Below are 22,353 nucleotides of genomic sequence, written 5' to 3' on the forward strand. Positions count from 1 at the left end.
TAAGATAAGAAACACTTAGCTCTTATTGCCCTGCTAATTCTTTGTTCTGAATTTGTATTCCATGTTGACTTTCCTGTGAGAAAAAACAGATACATCATGGTTTTTGTTATGAACACATGCCATTTCAGTGATACTCATTTGCATAGCTTTTGTCTTGCATCATTTTATTTTCATATGGCATTTGGATGAAATAATGAATTGCAATATCTTAAAACAAAAAAGAAGTCCACTTCAGGTAGTCATAAAGGATTATAATTTGAAATTATAATTCTTTGGAAATTATATGTGCATAGGTGCAGTGTGCCTTATTCAAAGCAGATGATCCTGAAACTGTGATTCTATTACAGTAGTTTTCACTACTGAATAGAAGCCATCTTGGGGGAAAAAAGGAATTACAAATGAAGCCAAGAAAGGTAATAAGGAGTAAAAAAATATTGAAGTGTGCTAGATTTCAATTTGTAAAAATTATTCCTCTTACAATTGCATTCAGTGAAAGTAGAATAACTGAAAGGCAAGCTGAAGGCTAATATGGAGTTGTTTGTCTTTTCTTTCTTTAGATCTGATGGGTCTCCTGTCTGGGCTCTTGAAGCCTTTTCCACAGGATCGGATAACTCTAGAAATGGTCATGCGGGATCCTTGGGTGATCCAACCTGTAAACCTGATGAACTATGCATGGGAGAAAGTATTTACTTGTGGCAAACCAGGTATGAGAAAGGATTCTGAAAGGAGCATTCCTAATTTACCATGAATTCTCAGATGAATGGGATTTACAAAGAATTTTATACATGAGATATTTTGCATTTGACACAGTTATTTCAAGGTCTTAGCACACAAGGGATGTGTTTGAAATAAATATCTGTGTAGTGCAGATTTATGTGTGTTTTGTCATCAGCAAATCTTGTTTTGTTCAGTGACACTTCTGTTACACATACAGAATCACACTAAAGTATGCAGTGGCTGGTGAACTGTATTTGCAATTTGGTATTTATTAATATTAATAACAATATTTTATTTTTAGAAAACAACAGTTTTAAAAATCATCCTACTGACTGCAATCATGGTGGTATCTGGGCAATCCCAAGCCTGGAGAGTGAGCAGAGTTTTAATGATGAGGTCAATAATCATGAGCCAGCAAATTCCCAGCTAGCTGGAATTATCTCTTCTGCAGAACGAGAGCCATCAACCTCTTCCCAATGCCAGAATCACTGAAATCTTAACTTTGGACATAATCTTCTTGAGAACTAAAAAAAAAAATACCACAAGGACATCAGTGTGATGAACATAATGAAGCAGCAAAATTACAAGTTCACTCTGCCTCCTGTGAGCACGTCTGATATGATTCTTTAATTTCGACATATGGGGAATTAGTCTTCATAGTTAGTGCCTATCTACATAAAATATCTGATAAAAAAGAAAATATAATGATGGGCATATATTTTACCTCCCTAAGAGAGATCATCTTCCAAAATTTAGCTGATACATAACTAAAGGAATAATCAGTATTAGTTTATAATACTCTGTATTTTAGCTTTGTGGATGGTCTTTCTTCAGATAAATCCTCACAATGGAGGAAACATTGCACATGTTAAGTTTAAATGCAAGGTCAATATTTTCTTCTAAATATCAAGACAAAACAAAACTTTTTACTATGTTAATCAACAACTGGCACTGAAACTAGGTATCTATTTTCCAACAAACGACCTTAGCCAGAGATTTCTGACAGGTGAGTTTTACTTAAAAACCTTTATTATGCTGAAAGAAATAGTCATTAGAAAGTTCCATTGATTTGAGCAATTCTTTCTTTTTTTTAAAAAAAAACATTTCTGTGGATTATAAATTGGCAATTTAACATTTTATATTTCTTTTTTAACTGTTAGGAACAATACCTTTCAGATTAGTTTAGCACAGCAGATAATTACTTCTCTTTATTGATTGTGTTGCTTGATGACTTGATAGGTGAACATCTGTATTTGACTCTAATTCTTCTAAGGAGTATTTCCTTCAATAATGCAGCTATCCTTAATATTAATGCCACTTTGAATGTTATTTTACTAGGGTTCACTTAGAGCAGTGGTTCTCAACCTTTCTAATGCCGCAACCCCATAATACAGTTCCCCATGTTGTGGTGATCCCCAACCACTTATACATCACCGGGTGCCAGGGGCGTGGCCAAAGAAAAGGGGGAAAAATGGCAGACAGCCTTGTTTGGTGACCCCCGTGAAATGGTCTTTCGACCCCAAATGGGGTCCCGACCCACAGCTTGAGAACCACTGACTTAGAGGGTGTTTCAGTGGAACACATTTTCAGCTCTTTTTTGGTTATATTATGAGGTTGTGACTTCCTTTCTTTCATGATGAAGAAAGCTATTACCCAATCTATACAGAGAAGAAAATATTTGGAAGAATTCTAATAAGAATGTGTTTTTATGTATGTGTGTAGTACAGAAAAAAACAATAGCTTGCAACAACTACTGTTAAATCAGTCTATTTAATATATTCTATCCCTTGATGTCTACTGTTTATCTGGTTATGTATTTCACAGTAGTGTGGGAAAAGTGCAAAATTTTAGATTGACATGATTCCATGTTATCCAGTTCGCTAAAGAGACCTATGTAATAACATTATTACAGAAGGATGCAATTGAAAAATAATCCAAGAGAAGGCCTCACTAGATAATGTCCCCCTTGGGCGTAATATCTGGATTTGTCAGATAAAGTTAGACTAAATCCAAGTAAGGCTGTGCAAACATGCAAAAAGGTGTTTTGAAACTGATATTTGTTTCCTTTCAAAAGCTGTTCCTGGCTATGTGCACATGTATTTTCATGGATAGTTGTTTTGTTGACAATTCTAATGGAAACATTTGTGCACGCATGCACAGAAAATCTAAGATTACCTTCAACATAATCTTATGAACATTCCAGAGGAGCTGGGTGCTTTAATGCTTCAAGGAAAATAGGTGCTTTGTTTAGCTAATGTACTTTGTGAAGCACCTCATTCACTTCTTTTGCACAACTATAATAATCGGATCAATCTTGAATTTTTGCCATAAACTCTATTTTAGACTATGAGAACTTATTGAATTATATTTGCTGTAATTGTGTTAAATCATTTGCTGAAATGAATGAAATACACAGCAGTATTTTAATGTATGTCTCATATTATTTTCTTTTCATGAACAGCTATAGTCCAGTCTTTTTTTTTTTTGCAGCATTTTTTCCCCGCACATTTCCTATTATTTACAGAAAAAGGATAGAGATATATATTATTTTTATCCTGCTATTTTTAGGGAACTCAGGGTGATATATCTGACTCCTTTTTTTTCTCCCTTTCCAATCTCATTTTTCTAAAATAGATTCAGTTGAGAATGAATTATCCAAATTCACTCAGTGAAATTAACAATCAAAAGAAAACTTACATTTAAAAAAATTAAATTTGTGAGTGCCAACTAAAAGAGAATCGGGAATATCATAACAATATATTTTTAGGGACGTCATCTCTAGCATCGTTTGACCAAAACAAGGAAGGAGGGACATTCCTTGAGGAGATCAAAACACTTTGATTAGAATATAATGTGTAGATATTTTCATTGACATAATTTGACAGACTGCCTGCTACAGTTTTTAAGATGTTTCTTCATTTTTCTATGTTTATCAATATTGCTGTTATATGTCTGTTTTCCTTCAAAAGGAGGAGTTAAAACAGCCTACAAAGGGGAAAAGGAGTTATCTTCTCCCCTTCTACATGACATTATGCTTCATGGAGAAATAATTGTAGGGGAAATAACTCTTCATTCAGACCATAAATGTTTTTGTTGATTTCATTGTGAAAATACTGAATTAGCAGAATCTGCTGGAACACACTAAAAACAGAAAAGTCGGAACTTGTCTCACTAGTCCTAGAGCTCAGGGACTATTTATGCATTGGATGTCTTTTTCTTAGAAAAGAAAGAGAATAGTTGAAAACTAATTCTTCATTTTCATAGACATGCTTGAAGAATATGGGGTAACATTTTTTCACCCAGGATATTTTTCTCCTGTTCAGTATACTTATTAATTTAGGTATGAGAATTTTATTCTGTATTTCCTTTCAAGGAATCCAGGGCTTCCCACAACAAACATCTTATCTTCACAACAACCCTGTGAGGAAGGTTAGACAGAGAGCTTGCTGGACAAAGAAAGCATTCCAAGTAATCCAATAAACTTCATTTTTAAATTATGTTTTTGAATAAGCATAATTAAATCTTACAAAACACAATTTATTGGAGTAAAAATTATAAATATACATCTTAAAAAGAAAAGGGGAACACTACTTTTTTTTACATACAAACTTGAGAATTGACTGAACAGTTCAAATGTTTAGAAAGAATATTTTTACAATCTGAAGATTGCGTACAATAAAATTAATCCTGTATAGTAATTCTCTTTGGAACATCCATTAAAAGAATATAAAATTTAATAAGTTGGTATGTTCCACAACTAAAAAAACATATGCCTTCTTAACAGATAAAAGTATACTACATTTTAGACCAAAATGTAGTAATGGGAGGATAAGTTCCAATCATGTTAGTGTTAGAAGTAAAGTCTTCATCCTGGTTCATCCAAGCCGGGAATAAATAAGCAAACATGGTGACTGCTTTGGGAAGAAGGTTACAGTTTATTGCAGAAAGATGGTTCTTCAGGAAAGTGCAGAGGAGAGAGAAGAACACAGAGAGATTGAGCACATGGGCAGTAGGTTTTATACCCCCCCTAGCCTTTTGTTTGGAATAGTTTCCTGTTCCTGTGGCATGAACCTTGAGGCTGTTTCTGAGTGTTTGTCTAGGCCTTGATATCTGTGGTTTAATTCTATTATCATATCCTGCTTCCCAGGTGATGGGGCTGACTCCTAGAGTTTGGGTGGGGTATGCAGATCTTCTCTTTTGTCTTCTTGATTGCTCTGGCTTCAACTTTCTGATGGTTTTACATCTGCATTTGTATAGGGCTAAAGTCTTGCTTGGGGCAGAGAGATAGATTTGGGGCCAGGTTTGGTTTTAAAAAGTCCTTTTGAGGAAAAATATATTTTTCTGCCCTTTTTAATATTTCTTCTCTGGGCTAACTTTCATCATTAGTTTTATTGTTTCATTCTTCCAAATTAATCCCTAGAGCATGGGTGTCAAACTCGCCATGTCACGTGATGTGTTGCGACTCTTTGCATTGCCGGTAATGGGGTGGGCGTGGCTTCAGTATGATGAAACTGGCCTGCGGGCTGGCAGTTTGGCACCCCTGCTCTAGAGCATTCTCTAAAATGTATATTTGTGAAGAAAAATCTATTAATACCCAAATTTTGAATTTGTGGTTCAAAATATCAAAGTATCTTTAAATTGAGATATTTATCTCATTTCAAATGTCAGATGGTTAGTATCACTTTTATATTGCTTTCAGTTTCAGTTAAAAATTGATTAGATACATATATAAGATCCACAAATCTTAATAAAGATAGAATTTGGAAAATTAATCAGAATCAAACATGCTAAATCAGAAATACATTGCCCCAGTAAGACATGTAATCAAACTCAGAATAAATTATATCACTTATATAAATAGGGATATTATATAAAATAATTTAAAAGCAGAAAGGACCTATGAAAAGCTACAAAGAACCAACCTTGGATGGAACCATTGGAGGAGTTGCAGCAGGGTCTGTCAAAAGCTGGGAAGTATGGAAATCGTTGAATAGATTGCACATGAATAGAACAAAATCTAGAGATATTCTGAACAAACGGGCCTATCTGGTGGCCTCTGCCCTTTGCAATATTGGGGACATACAGACAACACATATGCACGTTTGTCCTTTGTGTCCTGATCAGTGCACATTTGAGGACCTCATGGCAGCGTGACAGTGCAATTAATTAATTTGGGGCAAGATGTTTAATGTACATATTTTAATCTTGTATTTTATATTTTAAATTTTATGTCATAGTATGCCTTATTTAATTGTGATGCTTCTGACACAAGTAAACAATAGCGATAATTTAACTCAATTTAATTCCCCTTCACCTCACTTTTAAAAAAATTATGAACCATTCCAATGATTGGACATTTGAAGCTAGGTTTCCCTGATTCTTTAATGTTTTCCCTTCACACTGAAATGCTTAAGACATAGAAAGCTGATGCTTTTTGGTGTTGCAAAAAAACCGATTCAAGCGATGGACATTCACAAAGTCTTATAGGTCACATTTGTCTTCCATAACAGTAAAAAAATCCTGATATTTTTTAAAAAATGTTCCTATGTCGTGCAAAATTGTGGATCTGAGGTACCACTTCAGTGCATTTTTGTGCTGTGGCAATATCAGAAACAGTTCTATAATCATGCTAATTTACGTAAGTAGATGGGCGTAATCTACGACTGTTGCTGCCAAGTAAAATTGAAATATACATAAGGGACTGCAGCACAAATGTTAGTTTTTGTCATTTTTCTGCAATATAGTGACCGAAACGACTTGTTTTCTGGAGATGTAATCGGATTCTTTCGGGTAGATCCTATACAAGCAATATGAATATCCATAAGAATCGGACTTTTACTCAAGTAGGACTCTACAAATATCAGGTGTGATACGCCCTTAACTACTCTTGGGAAAGATAATCGAGCACTCCACCTGTTCACATTTCTGATTTGGCCCCGCCGGGTTTTCATTCATAACCTTTTACAACTAATTCAAGGTATTTCTATCCGCCCTTCGGTTGCTCTACGGAACATTTTTTTCCCGTTTCCAGCTTCCGTTTCGGTAGGAAAGCGTTTACGCGAACACCTTCCTCTTTCGTTTTCTCTACTTGCCCAAGCAGCGAAAGCTCTGAGAAATGCTGAATATGAAATTAGCAATCCGCTATTGGCGCGTGAGTACGCTTCGTATTATCAGTTTGTCCACCGAAAAATAACGCCAATTACTGTATTTTCATGGATTATAAGCATGAAAAAACGCGAATTACTGTATTTTCATGAATTATAAGCAGACGTAGGAAAAGGTACTCACCCGATGAGTTTGCATATATTTCATCGTGTCCTGTATGAACGCAGCAAGTGTAATTTGTAATCATGGTTTACGATTGAGTGATAACATAAATCAAGCTAGTTGTGGCTCATCAGGCAATAATCGCTTGTTGTTGTTAATTGCGAAGTCGTGTCCGACCCATCGCGACCCCATGGACAATGTTCCTCCAGGTCTTCCTGTCCTCTACCATCTTCTGGAGTCCATTTAAGTTCACACCTACTGCTTCAGTGACTCCATCCAGCCATCGCTTAATTAAGTGCTATTTCCCTTTTATGCATGGGTGAGAGGGAAGCATACTCAAGTCTGTTTAATCATTCCAACCTAATGCTTGCTCTAGCGATGCTATCACTTCATCCACAGGGTATATAGTCATGTGTGCAGAGGAGGATGGCTTTCATAAAAAGGGAAAGGTTGATCTTACCTGTCGATGGTAAAGGGACGAGTTCGAGCAGGGATTCCTGTCAGACTGTTAAGATCACAATCTAGTTTTCATTCATTCATTCAATGTATATGTAGATTTCAAAGACATTAAAATATATACTTACTACATATATGGGTGTATGTATGGTGTTTAGAAGAAAATGACATTTGATGTAATTTATATAATTGTTTATGAAGATCAATTTTTGGTATACTTTGCATATCCATACAAGTTAAAAGCAAAATGGGATTATTTCTTATGTAAATGTACACTGAATTGCAAATGTAATATGAAATTAGTCTTTTTTTGATAGCAAACTAGTTTAAAATTCCTATTCAACTTGAAGCATATACTGTATCAGATGAGTTAAGCGTTTATATTTACATATGTTCTTTGGCCATGGGTAGGTTGTGGGTACACAATATGCTAGACTTGGCTAAAATGGAGCCACTGTGTTTTAATATGCTGTAGAATAGTCAGGGTTTTTTAAATGTGTAAATCAGATTAAGTCTTTGTTTGGATACAATATGTCATTTGAATGTAGCAATCTTAATGTTTTAACCTGAGCTTGGGGCCACATTTGTGTGAATCACTATTTTTACTGTAGATAGTTCAAGATTAAAGTCTGGGTATTTTACATTTCAATTTTGATAGTATGCAGTGAGATCATTATAGAACAGTCTGATGTGCTTTTAAATTAATGTTTTATAAGTATTAATATGGAACATTTTATCTTTCAAACAGACTAGGGCACCAACCTATTCTGAAAAGCTGCAGAAATATTATTTGGAAAAAATGCTTCTCAAATGTTATCTAGAGAATATTTTTCATTTAAATACAATTTTGAAATATCCCAAAATGAAGCACTTTATATATATATTACTACTTAATGTTTGATAATTTATGCAGAAAAGTTTTCTTTTTGTTTTGTTGATCAAAACCAAGAGGTTTCTCTCCCACCTATTATTTGTGAACATATTTGGCCTTTGTGATTTAAATTAGGCTTAAAAGTGGTTATATTCAATATAAACTGTAACACTTTTTGAACAACTGTTTCTGTAGTGACAAATTTAATGGTCTGAAATACAGGGATACTGTAATTAAATACCTCAAATAAGGTAAATTGGGAGGCAGTTAACTTTAATATTTGATAAATTATGGTGTGAGAGTGGTTTTAATTTAGTTTTGGCAAGCACCTTTGATCTGCTGACAACTATACATGTTCTTTCCTTTAAAATACAATTATGTTTGCTTTTTTAAATCTATTTTTGCAGATTTTTGAGAAATACAGCTTTCCCCTCTTTGCCTATGACTATATCCATTTAACGTCTGTCAGTGTACTACCAGTTACATTTTGGTGGTCTCATCAACACCTAGATTGCAGATTGATTAGTACCAGATCTTTTGTACAAAGCAAAAAAGGTCTGCCCCCTTATAGGTCAAATTATGAATGCTCTCCAAAGCCCCAAGAAACTTTAAATAATATACTAGTAGAAGAAGTAAAAGCAACTGATGTGGACTATTTGAAACTAGAAGAGGACACAAGTGCTTATGTTAACCTGGGATTCAGTCCTGCTCAGATAACACAGCTATTTAGCTTGCAGCTGGATGTACCATTTCAGTCAAAATTGACTGCAATTTCAGAATTACTCCTATTGGGTTTAAGCATAACCACAATACTGAAGACCTTAGAAAAGAAGCCTGAACTGCTGAGAATGTCACCAAAACATTTGAAGGAACGTGCAGATCTTCTGAGGAGATTTGGCTTAGATGCAGGTAATGCTTTCCCTGAATTGTACAGTTACTGAATTTATACACTGAATTGAGTGGATTATTTAGTTCTAATTTGTTTAGATTCTGTCCACAATATATTCAGTTTTCCTGTCCCTTATATTAAGGAAAATGTTCATGTTCAGTTAATCATACGCAGTCAACCGATATTCATCAAATTGCTCCAAATAGCTACATACGTTTCTGGATCAATTCCTTAACCTACACTGAATTTCTTATATATAAGTGCCAATTGCTTGCCAAAAGAGAATATTAGGATATTTCACCCACCATCTTTCATTTCAGCATAATCTTTTTTGCTGTCAGAATAAACATTTGGAGGTTTAGTGGACATCTCAGAGGACTAAAGAGTCTAGAGTAGTGCTGTCACGCGACAAAATGGGATTATTTTGCCACACACACACATACACACACTTCTGGGGGAGATCCTAGAATTGGGCTGAACAAGTGCTTTAAGCTTCTGTTATCCTTAAACATCTATTTTGATATTTTTGCTGTTTTTTGAAATTATGTTGAAATTCAGTGGTGAAAAGATTGAGCTCCAATGTCCTGGGGCTATAGGGGAAAAAGATACTTAGTGAAGGTGATTTGTTTACTAGCTTCATTTGAAAGGTAAGAGTAAAATTATACATTTTCAAATGCTTATGGCATAGGTTATAAAAAAGGGAAAATCAAATCATTAAAATAATGATTTGTATCTTTAAAATGTTTGCTCAGTGAAATCTTTTTAAAATCAAATAGAAAAAGGATAATTCATCTTTCAAGAATAATTTGTGTTTCATTCAGGCTCTTTTTAATGGAATAATCAAAGAAAGTTCTATTTTTGGTTGTTTGTAAATACACACACACAAAGAACATTTGTGCTATATATATATCAGTAAGGAATTGTAAGCAATGGCCAACGTGGAAATATTTCACATGAAATAGCCATGGTGGCACAGTGGTTAGAATGCAGTATTGCAGTCTAATTTGTCAACTGCCAACAGTTCAATCTGACCTGCTCAAGGTTGACTCAGCCTTCCAACCTTCCAAGTTCAGTAAAATGAGGACCCAGATTGTTGGGGGCCATATGCTGACTCTCTAAACTGCTTAGAGAGGGCTGTAAAGCATTACGAAGCAGTGTATAAGTCTAAGTGCTATTGCTATTGTTGCACTGAAGAGCAGTAAATTAAGTACATAACTGGGATAATGTTACTAATATAGACCCAGAAGTACTCCAAATGCGTTATTTAGAGAGAACGTGCTTAGGCGTTATGTGAAACACATGGGAAAAATTATATCTTAAAAATACACTAGTTTGCTCTTAATATTGCTAGGGATACATGGGTTTGATTAAAGAGAAAGAATAGAGGATTTTAGTCAGCACTATCTTATTTCTTTTCTCCTATTTTAATAGGCAGCGTTAACCATGTGGCAGTACATTTTCCAAGTATTTTTACAATACCACACAAGAGAATCAAAGCCCTAGAGAGTCTCCTTAAAGAAAAATGTCTCTTCACAATGGCACAAGTATCAAAAATTCTACGAACAAGTCCACAGCTCCTTTTAGAAGAGTTAGACGATGTAGAATACAAATTCCAGGTATTTGCAGAACAACTTTGCTGATGTCAGATTCCACAAAGTGGTACACTTTTCCATTGCTGAATTTGATCAATTCAGAAAATAAATAGGCTTTATTAAGAGATTTTATATATTAAGAAATTTCAATATGTTTTCAGAATGTGATTTTTTTTAATAGTTGCATTTACCACTCTTTCAAATAATTTTCTAAGAGAAAATTTTGTTTCTATGCACTTTGTTTTTTGCTTATTAAAATCTATTATATGGATTCTGAGAAATATCTATGTTATATTTCTTGCTTTTGAAGATATAATGCTGAAGACTTTGGCCTCATATCTTATTTCAGGGAAGCTTGCTTCCTAATGTTTTGATTTCACCAAACTTTAACTGTATTTTCCTTCTGTCATTTTTTAAAATTAGAACCTTCCATTATTACACCTTTTTTCTAACAATTGCTGAAAATGGTACATGAGTCATAAAGTCCAGATCATAGGAAGTAATTGTCCCACTCTACTCTGCCTTGGTCAGACTTTATACTTATGGAACTAGTTGCTCATGAAGTGGCACAATTCTTCCTATTGGAGATCTTCAGATAGAGACTTGATTACCTAAAATGCTTTAGCACATCCTCTACCGAGAAAGGGGTTGGAACCTATGAGTTCTCAGACTCCTTCCAGGTTTATGATTTACTAATTCTGTGAAATTTTACAATAACCCATTTTCTCCTGGATGGCTAACTCTGTTCACATTTTTATTTCCACAGCCATTTTTTTTAATTAAAATTGCCAAATTCCCTTTCAGTTTTAGAACATAAACACTCAAATGCCTTGGAAGTTAGAAAGCTGGTTATTTGCTTGATTTTGCTGTAAAATAGTGGGGCAAAATACAGAAAATAGTAAGGAATACTAAGGAATAGTAGAAAAATACAGCTAGAGGAAGTTTGCAATTAAAAAACAGAGCCCCCCCCCATTTTTCATCCATAATCTACCATAATATGGATTGGTTACTTGGATTTCAATTCCATTAGCACCAATTATCATAACTAATTATAATGCTTGGATTTTAACACATATAGCAGTTTCAATTCCTCCAGATCCCAATTGATTCTCAGATTTAAAATAAAAGTATATTTTATGTGACAATACCCCCTAGAGCAGAGGTTCCCAACCTTTTGGGCACCAGGGACTGGTTCCGTGGAGAAAGGTTTTTTCATGGTCTGGAGAGTGCGTGGTTTTGTGTGCTGCCTGATCCCATGGATGGGGCTTTGCTTGTTTGTGTGGACTGGTTGCTGGCATGCCATGGTCCGGTACCGGTCTACAGACTGGGGGGGGGGAACCCCTGCCCTAGAGCAAATTGTTTTGTTCACATTTCATGCCTGAATAAAGAAAGATTTTTCTTGCAGCTGCAAGTTGTGCCTATATATATTAAGAGCACAACCTTCTTGAATTCTGTGTACTTCTGTGTTGAACTGTGTCCTTGACTTACATTCTTTGTACTACAATGTTAGTGTTTATTCTTTCACTTAATAATCTCTGTTTTTTAGTTTGCCTATTTCAGGATGGGAATTAAACATGCAGAGATAGTGCAGTCTGGTTTCTTCCAAGCATCACTGGCTGAAATAAACAAACGAATACAGTTTTTGGAGCGCTTAGGACACTATCAAACTCCTGATAAGAAAGGACAGACCCAAATTGTCAATCCCAAACTGAAGAGAATTATTAGAGCATCTGAACAGGATTTTGTGACTGAAATAGCCTGCTCTTCAATTGAAGAATATGAGGTCTTTAAGAAGTTGTTGGCTGATGAAGAAGAGCAGAGGAAGCAACAGAAGGAAACAATGGAAGAATTATCAGATTCAGAGAACGATAATGGAGCTGATTCTGAATAATTTTGCAATTAAAAGTTTTTGCTATCTGGTAGTAGTAGTATTTGCTTGCCTTTTTAAGATAGGAAGGAGGGAGCTGATGGATACTTCTGATAATAGAGAAATGAATATTTTTAAATGAGATTAAAAAATAAAAGGCAGGTAGGGAAATCAAATTCAAAATATCAATTCATAAATATGGCTTTAAATAAAGTTTCTAAATGGTAGCCTTATTTGAAAAGAAATGTTTTTTTAAATGCAATTTTTATAGCTAACTCCAGGAATCCTTTCATTCTTAAAAAAAAAGCAGAATGATTTTGAAATAAATTATATATTTAGTCTAAAATGAGAAAAAAACAAGGTAACTTTAATAAAATAAAACCTTTTTACTTTATTGATGCAGTACATATGCCTTGATCTGACTACAGAATACTGGATTGATAAAGGTCCTCTTCTGCCTTAAGACAGTCTCTAGGAAAAATTGTGACAAACAAGGAACAAGCAATAAAGATCTTTCATACCGTTTGTCTTTTGCAGATACTATTTTAAAAATTTACTTTGGATTTTGAAAAATGTAATATTTTGGTGCTACCCTTTCATTCTCTTTATTCTTGGAAACTTTAATATCCTCGTTAAAAGGTGAGATGGTTCTCATAAGCCAAATACATAGCGTAATTGCAGTGCTAAAGTAGTTGTTCAAAATTTCAAGGATTTCCTTCTTCCTTCTTGTAGTCTTCCCAACACACACTTTCTGCTGACCATACTCAGTTCTCATTTGGTTATTTTTTTCCAGATTCTGCCACAATCTTAAGTTTTTACACAGTAATTCTCTTAAGCCTGGTGCTGGCTCTCTTGTGTGCAAGTTATGTTACTGTAGGGCACATCTAAACATCAGAAGTAAAGGGAACAATGCACCAGTTCAACCAGGTAATATAAATGTGTGAATATTTCTGCTAGCTACATTGATTGTAGCAGAAGATTACTGGGTTTTTAAAAGTTGTAATTCTACATTTTTAATCTGTAGCCCTTTAGTGTTGTGCCATCCCCATCAGGGAAAAGAATCACAAATGGACAGTATTATCCATTACTCACAACACACATAAATAACTTATATAGGAATGCAGCTAAGCATCTCTTGATGACTTACCAGGTTTTTAAAATTTATTTCTTATACCACCCATCTACCCTACAAGGTGACTCTGGGCAGCTTAAAAGTTATAAGACAAGTAAAAACTAGTTAAAATATTAAAAGATTGAAGGAACTTTGGAACCACTTTGTGCTACGGTATTTCTGCCAATAGCAAGGATTATTGTCTTTCCAATTAGAAAAATATCCCCTTTTCAATATGCTCCTCTATGCTAAATAAACAATATTTACAGCTCTTAAAATTTGCCATGACTTATTTTGCAGGCAACGGGTGCACCTTTTCAGCAATAATCCAATACCTGCCAGAAGAGTAATTTAAAACTATGACTCTCTAGTTGTATTGTTTTATAAAATACAATATATGTCTATTTAAACACAACCTTATAGTTTTAACTAGTCATACGGTTCACAAAGGCTAGGTAATAGTAAGGCTTTTTTGAAGGCTAGTCATCATGTTTTGCAAAATAAACACCACTGAAGATGGATGAAAGCTTTTTTCCCCCATTGGCATCACAATTTTGTCTTTTAAGAATATCAAAGGAAATACTTTACCTATTAAACATTAAGGCTTTCAGGAAAATTCTTTATGAAAGCATAGAAACTGTCATAAACAGCATTGGAAGGCAGAACAACTAAAAATCTGTTTGGCTTTTCTAAAAGACAGGTAGCATGCTCTATTGCTGCTGCTGCCGCCGCCAGTTTTTTCTTCATTATTCTAACTTATGAAGTGCTAATAATTTGTTAGTAAGGAATTGAGGGAGTTGGCTGAAAAAAATGGGATAATTTTTCATTTACGTTAATTTTGCAAAGAAACAAACAAACAAAAAAAAAAACCCAAGGGGGTCAATTTCTGAGGCAATAAGATTTGTTTTTAGGTTATAAAGAGAACACTTTTTTCCCAGGACTCAGATTTAAGGCAGTCCATTAATCAGATTATATGCCCAAATCTCAAATACTGTGAAGCTTGAGTACTGTTCTGCGGGTAGCTTGCAAAAGAACTTTTACTCAACTTATATAAAGAAATTAAATCCTATGATGAAAAGAAGCTGAAAATGAAAGTGTTATTATAATCTTGCTGAAGAGAAGGGGCTATATGGCAAACATCTCTTGAACAAAAAAGGTAGAAAGTCCTTTGTTCCAGCTAAGTTCCTCCCCCCTTTTAAAAAAAATCAGTCAACAGACATGATGAAGCTATTGTATCCTTGGGATGAAATATATAGCTGAAGACTATCTAGATTGTTCAGTATTGCAGATACTGATGTAATCATTCTCAATTTCATGCCAAATATTTGCATTTTGATTGTAAATTAATAAATGGATTTGTTCTCTATTCATGTTGCAATTAAAATCTGTAGCAGATCACTGTTATTCAGCGTTTCTTGAGGGCAGTTCCTTGGTACTCCAAAAGCAAGTAGGATCACGGTGAGGAATTCTGTTGGCACAACAACTCTGACACTCATCAGTAGAAGAATTAATGGAGGGAATCTTCCTCTTCCATTTAAGGATTGAGAAACAACCTTAAAATGAGAAACTGTTTTCCACCAGCCATTATCAAATGTGCACTAACTTTTCATTTCTTTATAGGGAAGCAGAAATAAAATCTGTAATATAATATATTAAAAAGGTGAGGCATACTATGGGTGAATAAATCTTAAAAGTGATTTGCAGCATATAAGAACATACAAAGCACCTGTTTTCAAACAGAACCAATGAATCATTAGCAAGACTCACATGGCTACTTTGTGAGCTGTTCCTAGCTGTCTGCACAAGTACATGCATGCAGCTAGGAGCATCTTTCAGAGTAACTGCATGAATAATTTGGCTGCTTTACCGATTTGAAAAGACACATTCCTATATATTATGAAGCCTCATTTTGCTCAGTTTTGCTTAGCTCTATAATACATAAAATATAAATGTAATGTATCATATATATAATGTTACATAAATATAAATATTGAATATATTCTCATGAATTTTCTTATTCCTGATTTTTTTAAATTAAAAAACAGTCATTATTTGCATTCCTTGCTAATTCCATTCCATTCACAAGATATTTTGTGGCATTCAATGAATATAAATACAATTTCCTTCTAGTGTTTGGCAGGCTATCAATATCTTAGAGGTTCTTCAAAAAGGAGATATAAATATTTGCTTGTCAATGATGCTTTACCCATGGTTTAAGTTATGGGGAATTATAAAATGAGCCTGGACACTTCCTGTCCAAGGAACTCTTAATTTATCAAATATCTAAACTCCATGGTTTAACTGGTATATCAGTTAATGGAATCCTCATTCCCATCCATTACCCAATAAAGATACTTACTGTGGTTTCAGTGCCTGTTGATTTGTTTTCTGAAATAAGAGAAGTTTTAATATATGACAATTTATCTTGCACAGTAACTTATTTCTAAGAACTTCATTATTCTGATGCTACTTAATTCCAACAGTGTGTTAGGCAAAGGAAGGGACAAAGAAACAACAAATAAAGTATTGACTAAAGTATTAAGGATCTTTCATAAGTGATTCTTGGAGACTGCTTGAACAAGTCCCTGTGGTTTTCTTGACAAGGTTTTTCAGAAGTGGTTTGCCATTACCTCCTTCCTAGGGGTGAGAAAGAGTGATTGGCTCAAGGTCAGCTGGCTTACAATACCCAAATTGGCTGAAGTCCCCCATAAATTAGCATCCAGATTGTATGGTGTTCACCATACTGTTAAAAATTGTAATTGGTGCTATGAGAAATTGGAGGTTAGGCATTCTTAGGATTTCTTCCCAAATGATGGCTTATAAAAACTACATTTGTTTTACCTGCTGAGTGCCTTATTTGTTACAGTACTCTCACAACTCTCCTTATAGCAAATGTCCTGATGCACTTTGTAGACTCTCTTGTATCTGATAGGAAAACAAACATATATCAAAAAATGAAGGCAAATTTGACCATAAAGAAATATAGTGTCGGTTGTAAGTTAAATCCCAGAGTTTAAATCTCTTGGATTTTTTTTTACTGTGCAAGAGTAACAATCCCCCAGTGCCTTAATAAAACCACTTAGCAGAAAGACACGGCTCACATTTCCCCTAAAGCCTCAGCAGAGTTAGGCAACCTGCAGTTTCCTCAAAACCATATTGCCAATTTTTGATGGTGCAACTGATGAAAGTTAAATAAAAATATTGCTATTTTTGAGGCAGAAAAATGATATTTCTAGTATAAAACTAAAATACCCTTAATTCAGTGTAAAAGACATGTCTCCCCCCTCCTCCCTGGGCTCCTATGGAAAAAAGCAAACAGGTGGGTTGGAATAAAAAACAGAGGCGTCAGGGATAGCAGGCTAAAATCTGAAGTTTGATATGTGAAGAAAAAAAAATGCTCAAGACAATACTTACAGATAATGGCAAACACCTCTTTCCCAGACTGGAAAAGGTTTTGTTTCAGAGTATAGCCGAGTACAAGGCTGAGGCACCTTTTTACAAGCTGAACGGGAAAAACATGTACTGAGGACATTTCAATAAATAGAGATAAATATTTGGATCTAATTTTCTTTGCACAAATCAGATAAATTATTTAGAGCAGTGCCATGGAATTAAACTGTTCTTATGTGGGGGGGGGGGAAGTATATCTTGAAAGAGATATGAAGAGGGAAAACACCAATAACAGAAATACATGATACAACTTGATTGTACCATATGTTAGTGCAGTTTGCTCTTGGATAATAAAATATGCTATACCAACAGAGTTGTATGGGATTACCTTGCAATTTCTGTAGCAAACAAGGCAAGAACAGCTTTTGTAAAGCATGTGAATGTCATCTCAAATGAAGAATTTTGGTGCTTTCTACATCCTTATGTTTGTTTTAATTCTTTTTTTCTTCTGTTCAATCATGTCTGATTCTCAAAAACTGCTTGGACAAGTCCCTGCAGTTTTCTTGGCAAAGTGTTTCAGATGTGGTTTGCCATTACCTCTTTCCTAGGGTTGAGAGAATGTTGACTGGCCCAAAGACACAAAGGTCTGTTTTATAGCCTGATGCCTCAATCACTACACTAAACTGGCTCTCATAAGTTTAGAATTTTTAATAAACCTCAGCATCATAATTATGCATTATTTTAATCAACACAGCCATGAAAACTTCAATCTCTCCTCCCAGTTATAGTTCTGGCCACAGATACACAATTACAAATTGTGCAATGCAGACATACAGTAGTTCCTATTCTTAATGGCAATACTGAAATATAAATTCCACTCCATAAAGCAAGCTTGCAGCAATTCGACCTTTGCTCAATTTCTATCCATATATCTGTCTACTTAATTATGCAAACTAGTAGCTATGTCTATAGTCTCTTTTTTCCATTAAAAAAGATGGAGACCTATATTTTGTAAAATGAGTAATCTGAACTTTTATCAGACTGGAACACTTCCATAATCTTCACAGTAGCCTCCTTAATTAACTGTGACTTACTCTAAGGTAAGATGTTTGATGTCTATTATATCTAGTTTAAATACAACCCCTTTCTCTAGACTACTCTTGGCATAATTTCATTAAACAGATTTATAGACAATATAAAAACACAAAGGAAAGGGCAGAGTTGGGAAATAATTGTAAGGGAAGAGACAAGATTTGTCATAAGTTTATATACACACCTTATTTCATCTTTTCAATATCTATTATTACTTTCCAATCATGCCCCAAACTGGTACTCCCATGTATGATTTTTAATGTTAATTTATAGGCCAGAAATAGATTTCATGAATAAACGTAGCTTGCAAGGTCAATATTTTTTATGCATCTGTAGCAATCATAATTAGATTCTATATGTAGAATCTATAACTACGCAAATCCTACTTCCTCTTCCAAGAATATATTTTTTTCAGTTCATGGGGCAAACCTTAGCCATGTAGCAGACTGACATGTCAACAATACTTTGCAAGGATTAGTGGCCTATATTAATGGTTTTATTAGCTCCTGAAGACAGATGAACATTACATTTACGACAAGGGCATGGGCACTTTTCTTCTTTAGGCCAGAAAGAGGTTTTTTTTTTTTTTTTTAGTACGGCAGGATATTTTTCCTACAGCCCATAAATCTATTTCTTCCTCTATTTCCCCATGCAGATTTTTAACTCGACTCTGAAGGATATCCTTCCAGCCTATGGATAAACATCTATGCTGTTTTTATCGTACACTGCTAAACATCACTTTTAATTCTGTATGTAAGTTTTTCATCCCTTTTAAAAAGAGGAGCAACGCTTGCATTTCCAGGCAGTTTCCTATTAACCCCCCCCCCTTTTTTCCTTTCTTTCTCTCCCTCTTAGTAGCACGTGGCAAAATTGTTCAGAAAAGCACACTATTCTCTTAACTCACCTAGTTCACATAATCTGCCTTTGAATCCTGGAGTACAGTCACAATTGTAAGACTCTAAGCCAGCAACACAGGTCCCACCATTTTTGCAGAAGTTTATGGAACAATTCTGCCTCTCACCTGGTAATGCAAAGGGAAGGGTGTAATATTCTGGCTATTTTTAAGATTCTTGATAATCCAGTACAAATCAAACATTACTTAAGGTTGGAGAGGCAAGGGGGTAATCTTGGACCATCTCTATCTCCTTTCTTCAAACATACTTTCTCTCTTGGTACTCTCAGGTTCTGACAGCTGCAGTGCTAGTTTGGCCCGACTAGTTGATTCCTCCACATTTTCTTCAACTTTCATGGGAGCTTCTGGTTCTAGAAGAAGCAGGCAAGGATATTTTAACCAGAAAGTTTGTGCTATGATACAGAACAGAAAGCCAAGAAGGGAGGGTGAACAGTACATACGTGTTTTCACAGAAACTGATCGACTTGGAGAGCTGCTGATTTTAGTAGTGATCCTTCCTCTGCCATCCACCAGTTCTGTAAATCTTTTAAAAAGAGAAACATTCGGACATTCCCATTTGCAAAGCTGAAATGATGTGCACAGACTCAGCACGCCGTGCATCTATACTTATTTTATTCTAGTTTCATTATTGTAATCTAGTTTCATTCTTTACCTGGGTGTTAGTGAAGGGTCTTCGGGGACAGAGTGCTCAGCAAGCACATGCAATTCTGGTATTAAGGCTGGGGGCACTCTGTTTCTCAGCACCCGCGGATGCACAGTTTGGCTCCAGCGTCTTTCAGAGGTGCCATCTTTCTGCACTAAATACAAGACACGGTAACAGAACTGGATGAATGCAATGCAAAAATTGGGTAAAAAACTCCGGGCCTGTCTCCTTTTCAGCAGGGTATGCCACAGTCTTGGAAAAAAAAAATTCAAAGTATGCTGGTGAATGTTAATTGTAACTATGATGTTGTGCAGATGGTAGAGTTAAGCCTTTCCTTTTAGGCCATTTTACCCAATAAAAATCTTCCCAGAATAGAACAGATTCAGCAAGGGTGACATTCGTCATCATAAAAATAATCTTGGACAGATAGGTTAACTTTCCTTGGGGATGCAGTCACAGCCAGATTTATTCCATTTCCCTCCCAATTATTTATTTATTTTTTATAAAAAGATACTCAAAAATTGATTTCCAACAACTATTTTTGCTTCCTTGGTATCAGCATGATTTTGCTTTAAATCAAAAGGATAAGCAAGCTATCTAAGCCTTTCATTTGCACAGCAAAGGAAAGAGGATGCAAACATTGATTCTTAGGTTTTGCTAAAAAAAAATCATCTTGCTTTGATCATAGAGAATAGACGTAGCTGATCATTGAATGCATGAAGGATATAGACCAGTGGTGGCGAACCTATGGCACGAGTGCCAGAGGTGGCACTCAGAGCCCTCTCTGTGGGCACACGCGCCAGTCCTAGGCCTTCAGCTGGGTTTTATAAAACCTTTTCGCTTTAGGCCTCCTCCGCCATGTGCAAAAAAAAAAAAAAAGGTTCAATCAGTCAATTTCAACTTCTCACGGGAAAAAAAGAGATCTTGCAAAGTTGGAATTGATTGATTGAACTTTGTAGTCCCACCCAGTCTGCCATTACTACTGTAGCCACGCCCACCCAATGGGCCATGCCCACCCAATTGGCCACACCCCCTGGCACTTGACGATGTATAAGTGGGTCTTGGGTTGCAGTTTGGGCACTCAGTCTCTAAAAGGTTCGCCATCACTGATATAGACAGATACAAGCTACTGCTGCCTCTGCATACAACAATAGCAGTATGAAGAAAAATGTGTGATCTATACTTACAGGCTGTAATATAAAGATGGGCAGGCTCACTCATCACTTGTCCTTGATCGGTATTTTGAACAGCCATCACAGATAAGCGATACCTTTGACCTGGGTTCAGGTCACGCACTGTATAGGAAAACAATTTTCCATTGGGGACATAGCGGCTCTTTACACTCTGGCTGGTACTGACATTGATGATGTAGCCTTCCACTGAGCCCACAAGGGGTTGTTCCCAAGTCATCTGGACAGAGGTGGCTGCAACTCTGGATGCAGTGAGGTTTCTAGGAGAAAGAGGTCCTGTTTAGAGAGAAGAAGGAAATTTGATTGGAATTCTTTTCAGCTGCCTATCAAATAAATAGTTATGAAAATGGGGGAACTCTCAAAATTAGTACTAGGTTCACTTCTCTGCTTTCATAAATGAGCAAGCAGCTTCTTGGACTTCACTAATTATCTGGCTCCTGTGATTGTATTACCTTTGTGTCCTCTTGTATATTTGTATCCTCTCTCCTCCCCCAATTATATTCCATTCATAGAAAAGAAGGCGTCCCATGTATACTATGAAAGTATTGCATTTATTTGATTGCTAATTTTCATAACAAGAAGTATAGAGGAGGAACAATGTTCAAAGTAGTTTAAACTAGAGATGGATTTTAAATTCATTACATATGGAATTATTAAGTAATATTTGAACCATCCTTCTGTATCAGCTAATCTAATGATATAATGTAATATTAAGCAGAAAATCATGTACGCTGAATAGTAAGGGTTCATTCCAGCTGTATACATTGACATGCAAGGTAAGTCATTCACTCTTTCAGTTTGTTCAGTCATTTTATATGTGAAAAGAAATGTACTAGAATTGAAAAAAAAACTCTCTTTCCTTTTTTATAAATAAATGATAATTCAAATCAGAATTAGTGGAAAGTTTGGTCAGATGCTCTCCCATGGCATCAGCAAGGGGACTACAAACAGTTATACCACTGTTTTTCTCTGTTGTTTTAATTACAAATTATAATAATTATAATTTATTAATTATAAATTACAAAATGGCAAAGCAAAAAGTAAGCAGAAAATGTTCAATAAAACTCACGGGTCCAGACGTAAAAAGGAGATGTAGGAAAGCTCTCTGTGGGATGATCTTCACTACTAAGGCCACTCAAGGTCCACATGTGGATAAGATACTTCTGTCCTGGTTGTAGGTCCCTTATGGAAGATTAAATACGATGAATAAATCTTAATCAGAGGGTTAGGATTTTGGGAGAAAAAAACATACTATTCCTTACTGAGGAATCAGAAACTTAGTTAAACAACCCAGTCAGATGTATGCGCACACAGCTGTTCAATATAAGATAAATACTTGAATCATTGCCAGCTTC

The 22,353-nt window shown here is 35.2% G+C and overlaps 3 protein-coding genes across 12 annotated transcripts in view; 2 read left to right on the forward strand and 1 right to left on the reverse strand.

Annotated features, from left to right (window-relative positions):
* The window catches only part of PASK (PAS domain containing serine/threonine kinase), a 37,200-nt gene extending 34,056 nt beyond the window's left edge, over positions 1-3,144 (forward strand). For all 3 annotated transcript variants that reach the window (XM_039320591.1, XM_039320593.1, XM_039320592.1), the window contains 2 exons: positions 558-704; positions 1,019-3,144. In XM_039320591.1, the coding sequence (XP_039176525.1) occupies positions 558-704; positions 1,019-1,209 (338 nt within the window). In that variant the 3' untranslated portion in view covers positions 1,210-3,144. The remainder of the gene's footprint in view (positions 1-557; positions 705-1,018) is intronic.
* The window catches only part of SNED1 (sushi, nidogen and EGF like domains 1), a 91,602-nt gene continuing 70,421 nt past the window's right edge, over positions 1,173-22,353 (reverse strand). For 3 of the 7 annotated variants that reach the window (XM_039320586.1, XM_039320583.1, XM_039320590.1), the window contains 10 exons: positions 22,068-22,180; positions 20,996-21,274; positions 19,818-19,962; positions 19,606-19,688; positions 19,414-19,515; positions 19,157-19,273; positions 17,185-17,272; positions 16,612-16,695; positions 16,130-16,158; positions 13,026-15,407 (listed from right to left, as the gene is read on the reverse strand). In XM_039320586.1, the coding sequence (XP_039176520.1) occupies positions 16,137-16,158; positions 16,612-16,695; positions 17,185-17,272; positions 19,157-19,273; positions 19,414-19,515; positions 19,606-19,688; positions 19,818-19,962; positions 20,996-21,274; positions 22,068-22,180 (1,033 nt within the window). In that variant the 3' untranslated portion in view covers positions 13,026-15,407; positions 16,130-16,136. Of the gene's footprint in view, positions 1,242-5,665; positions 5,685-13,025; positions 15,408-16,129; positions 16,159-16,611; positions 16,696-17,184; positions 17,273-19,153; positions 19,274-19,351; positions 19,516-19,605; positions 19,689-19,817; positions 19,963-20,995; positions 21,275-22,067; positions 22,181-22,353 lie in introns of those variants that run through there. The other 4 variants (XM_039320584.1, XM_039320585.1, XM_039320587.1 and 1 more) reach the window with 4 other exon arrangements.
* On the forward strand, positions 5,018-13,053 carry MTERF4 (mitochondrial transcription termination factor 4). 2 transcript variants are annotated; one of them, XM_039320595.1, is made up of 4 exons: positions 5,018-6,868; positions 8,719-9,220; positions 10,632-10,816; positions 12,339-13,053. In XM_039320595.1, exons 1-4 carry the CDS (start codon positions 6,833-6,835, stop codon positions 12,681-12,683), a joined length of 1,068 nt encoding a protein of 355 aa, XP_039176529.1. In that variant the 5' UTR covers positions 5,018-6,832; the 3' UTR covers positions 12,684-13,053. The 2 variants fall into 2 exon arrangements, with proteins under 2 accessions (XP_039176529.1, XP_039176530.1); XM_039320596.1 differs by having other exon boundaries at positions 6,575-6,868; positions 9,089-9,220.

The sequence above is a fragment of the Crotalus tigris genome, unplaced genomic scaffold, assembly GCF_016545835.1.
Source record: "Crotalus tigris isolate CLP2741 ecotype Arizona unplaced genomic scaffold, ASM1654583v1 scf7180000023658.1318691, whole genome shotgun sequence".
Lineage (NCBI taxonomy): Eukaryota > Metazoa > Chordata > Lepidosauria > Squamata > Viperidae > Crotalus > Crotalus tigris.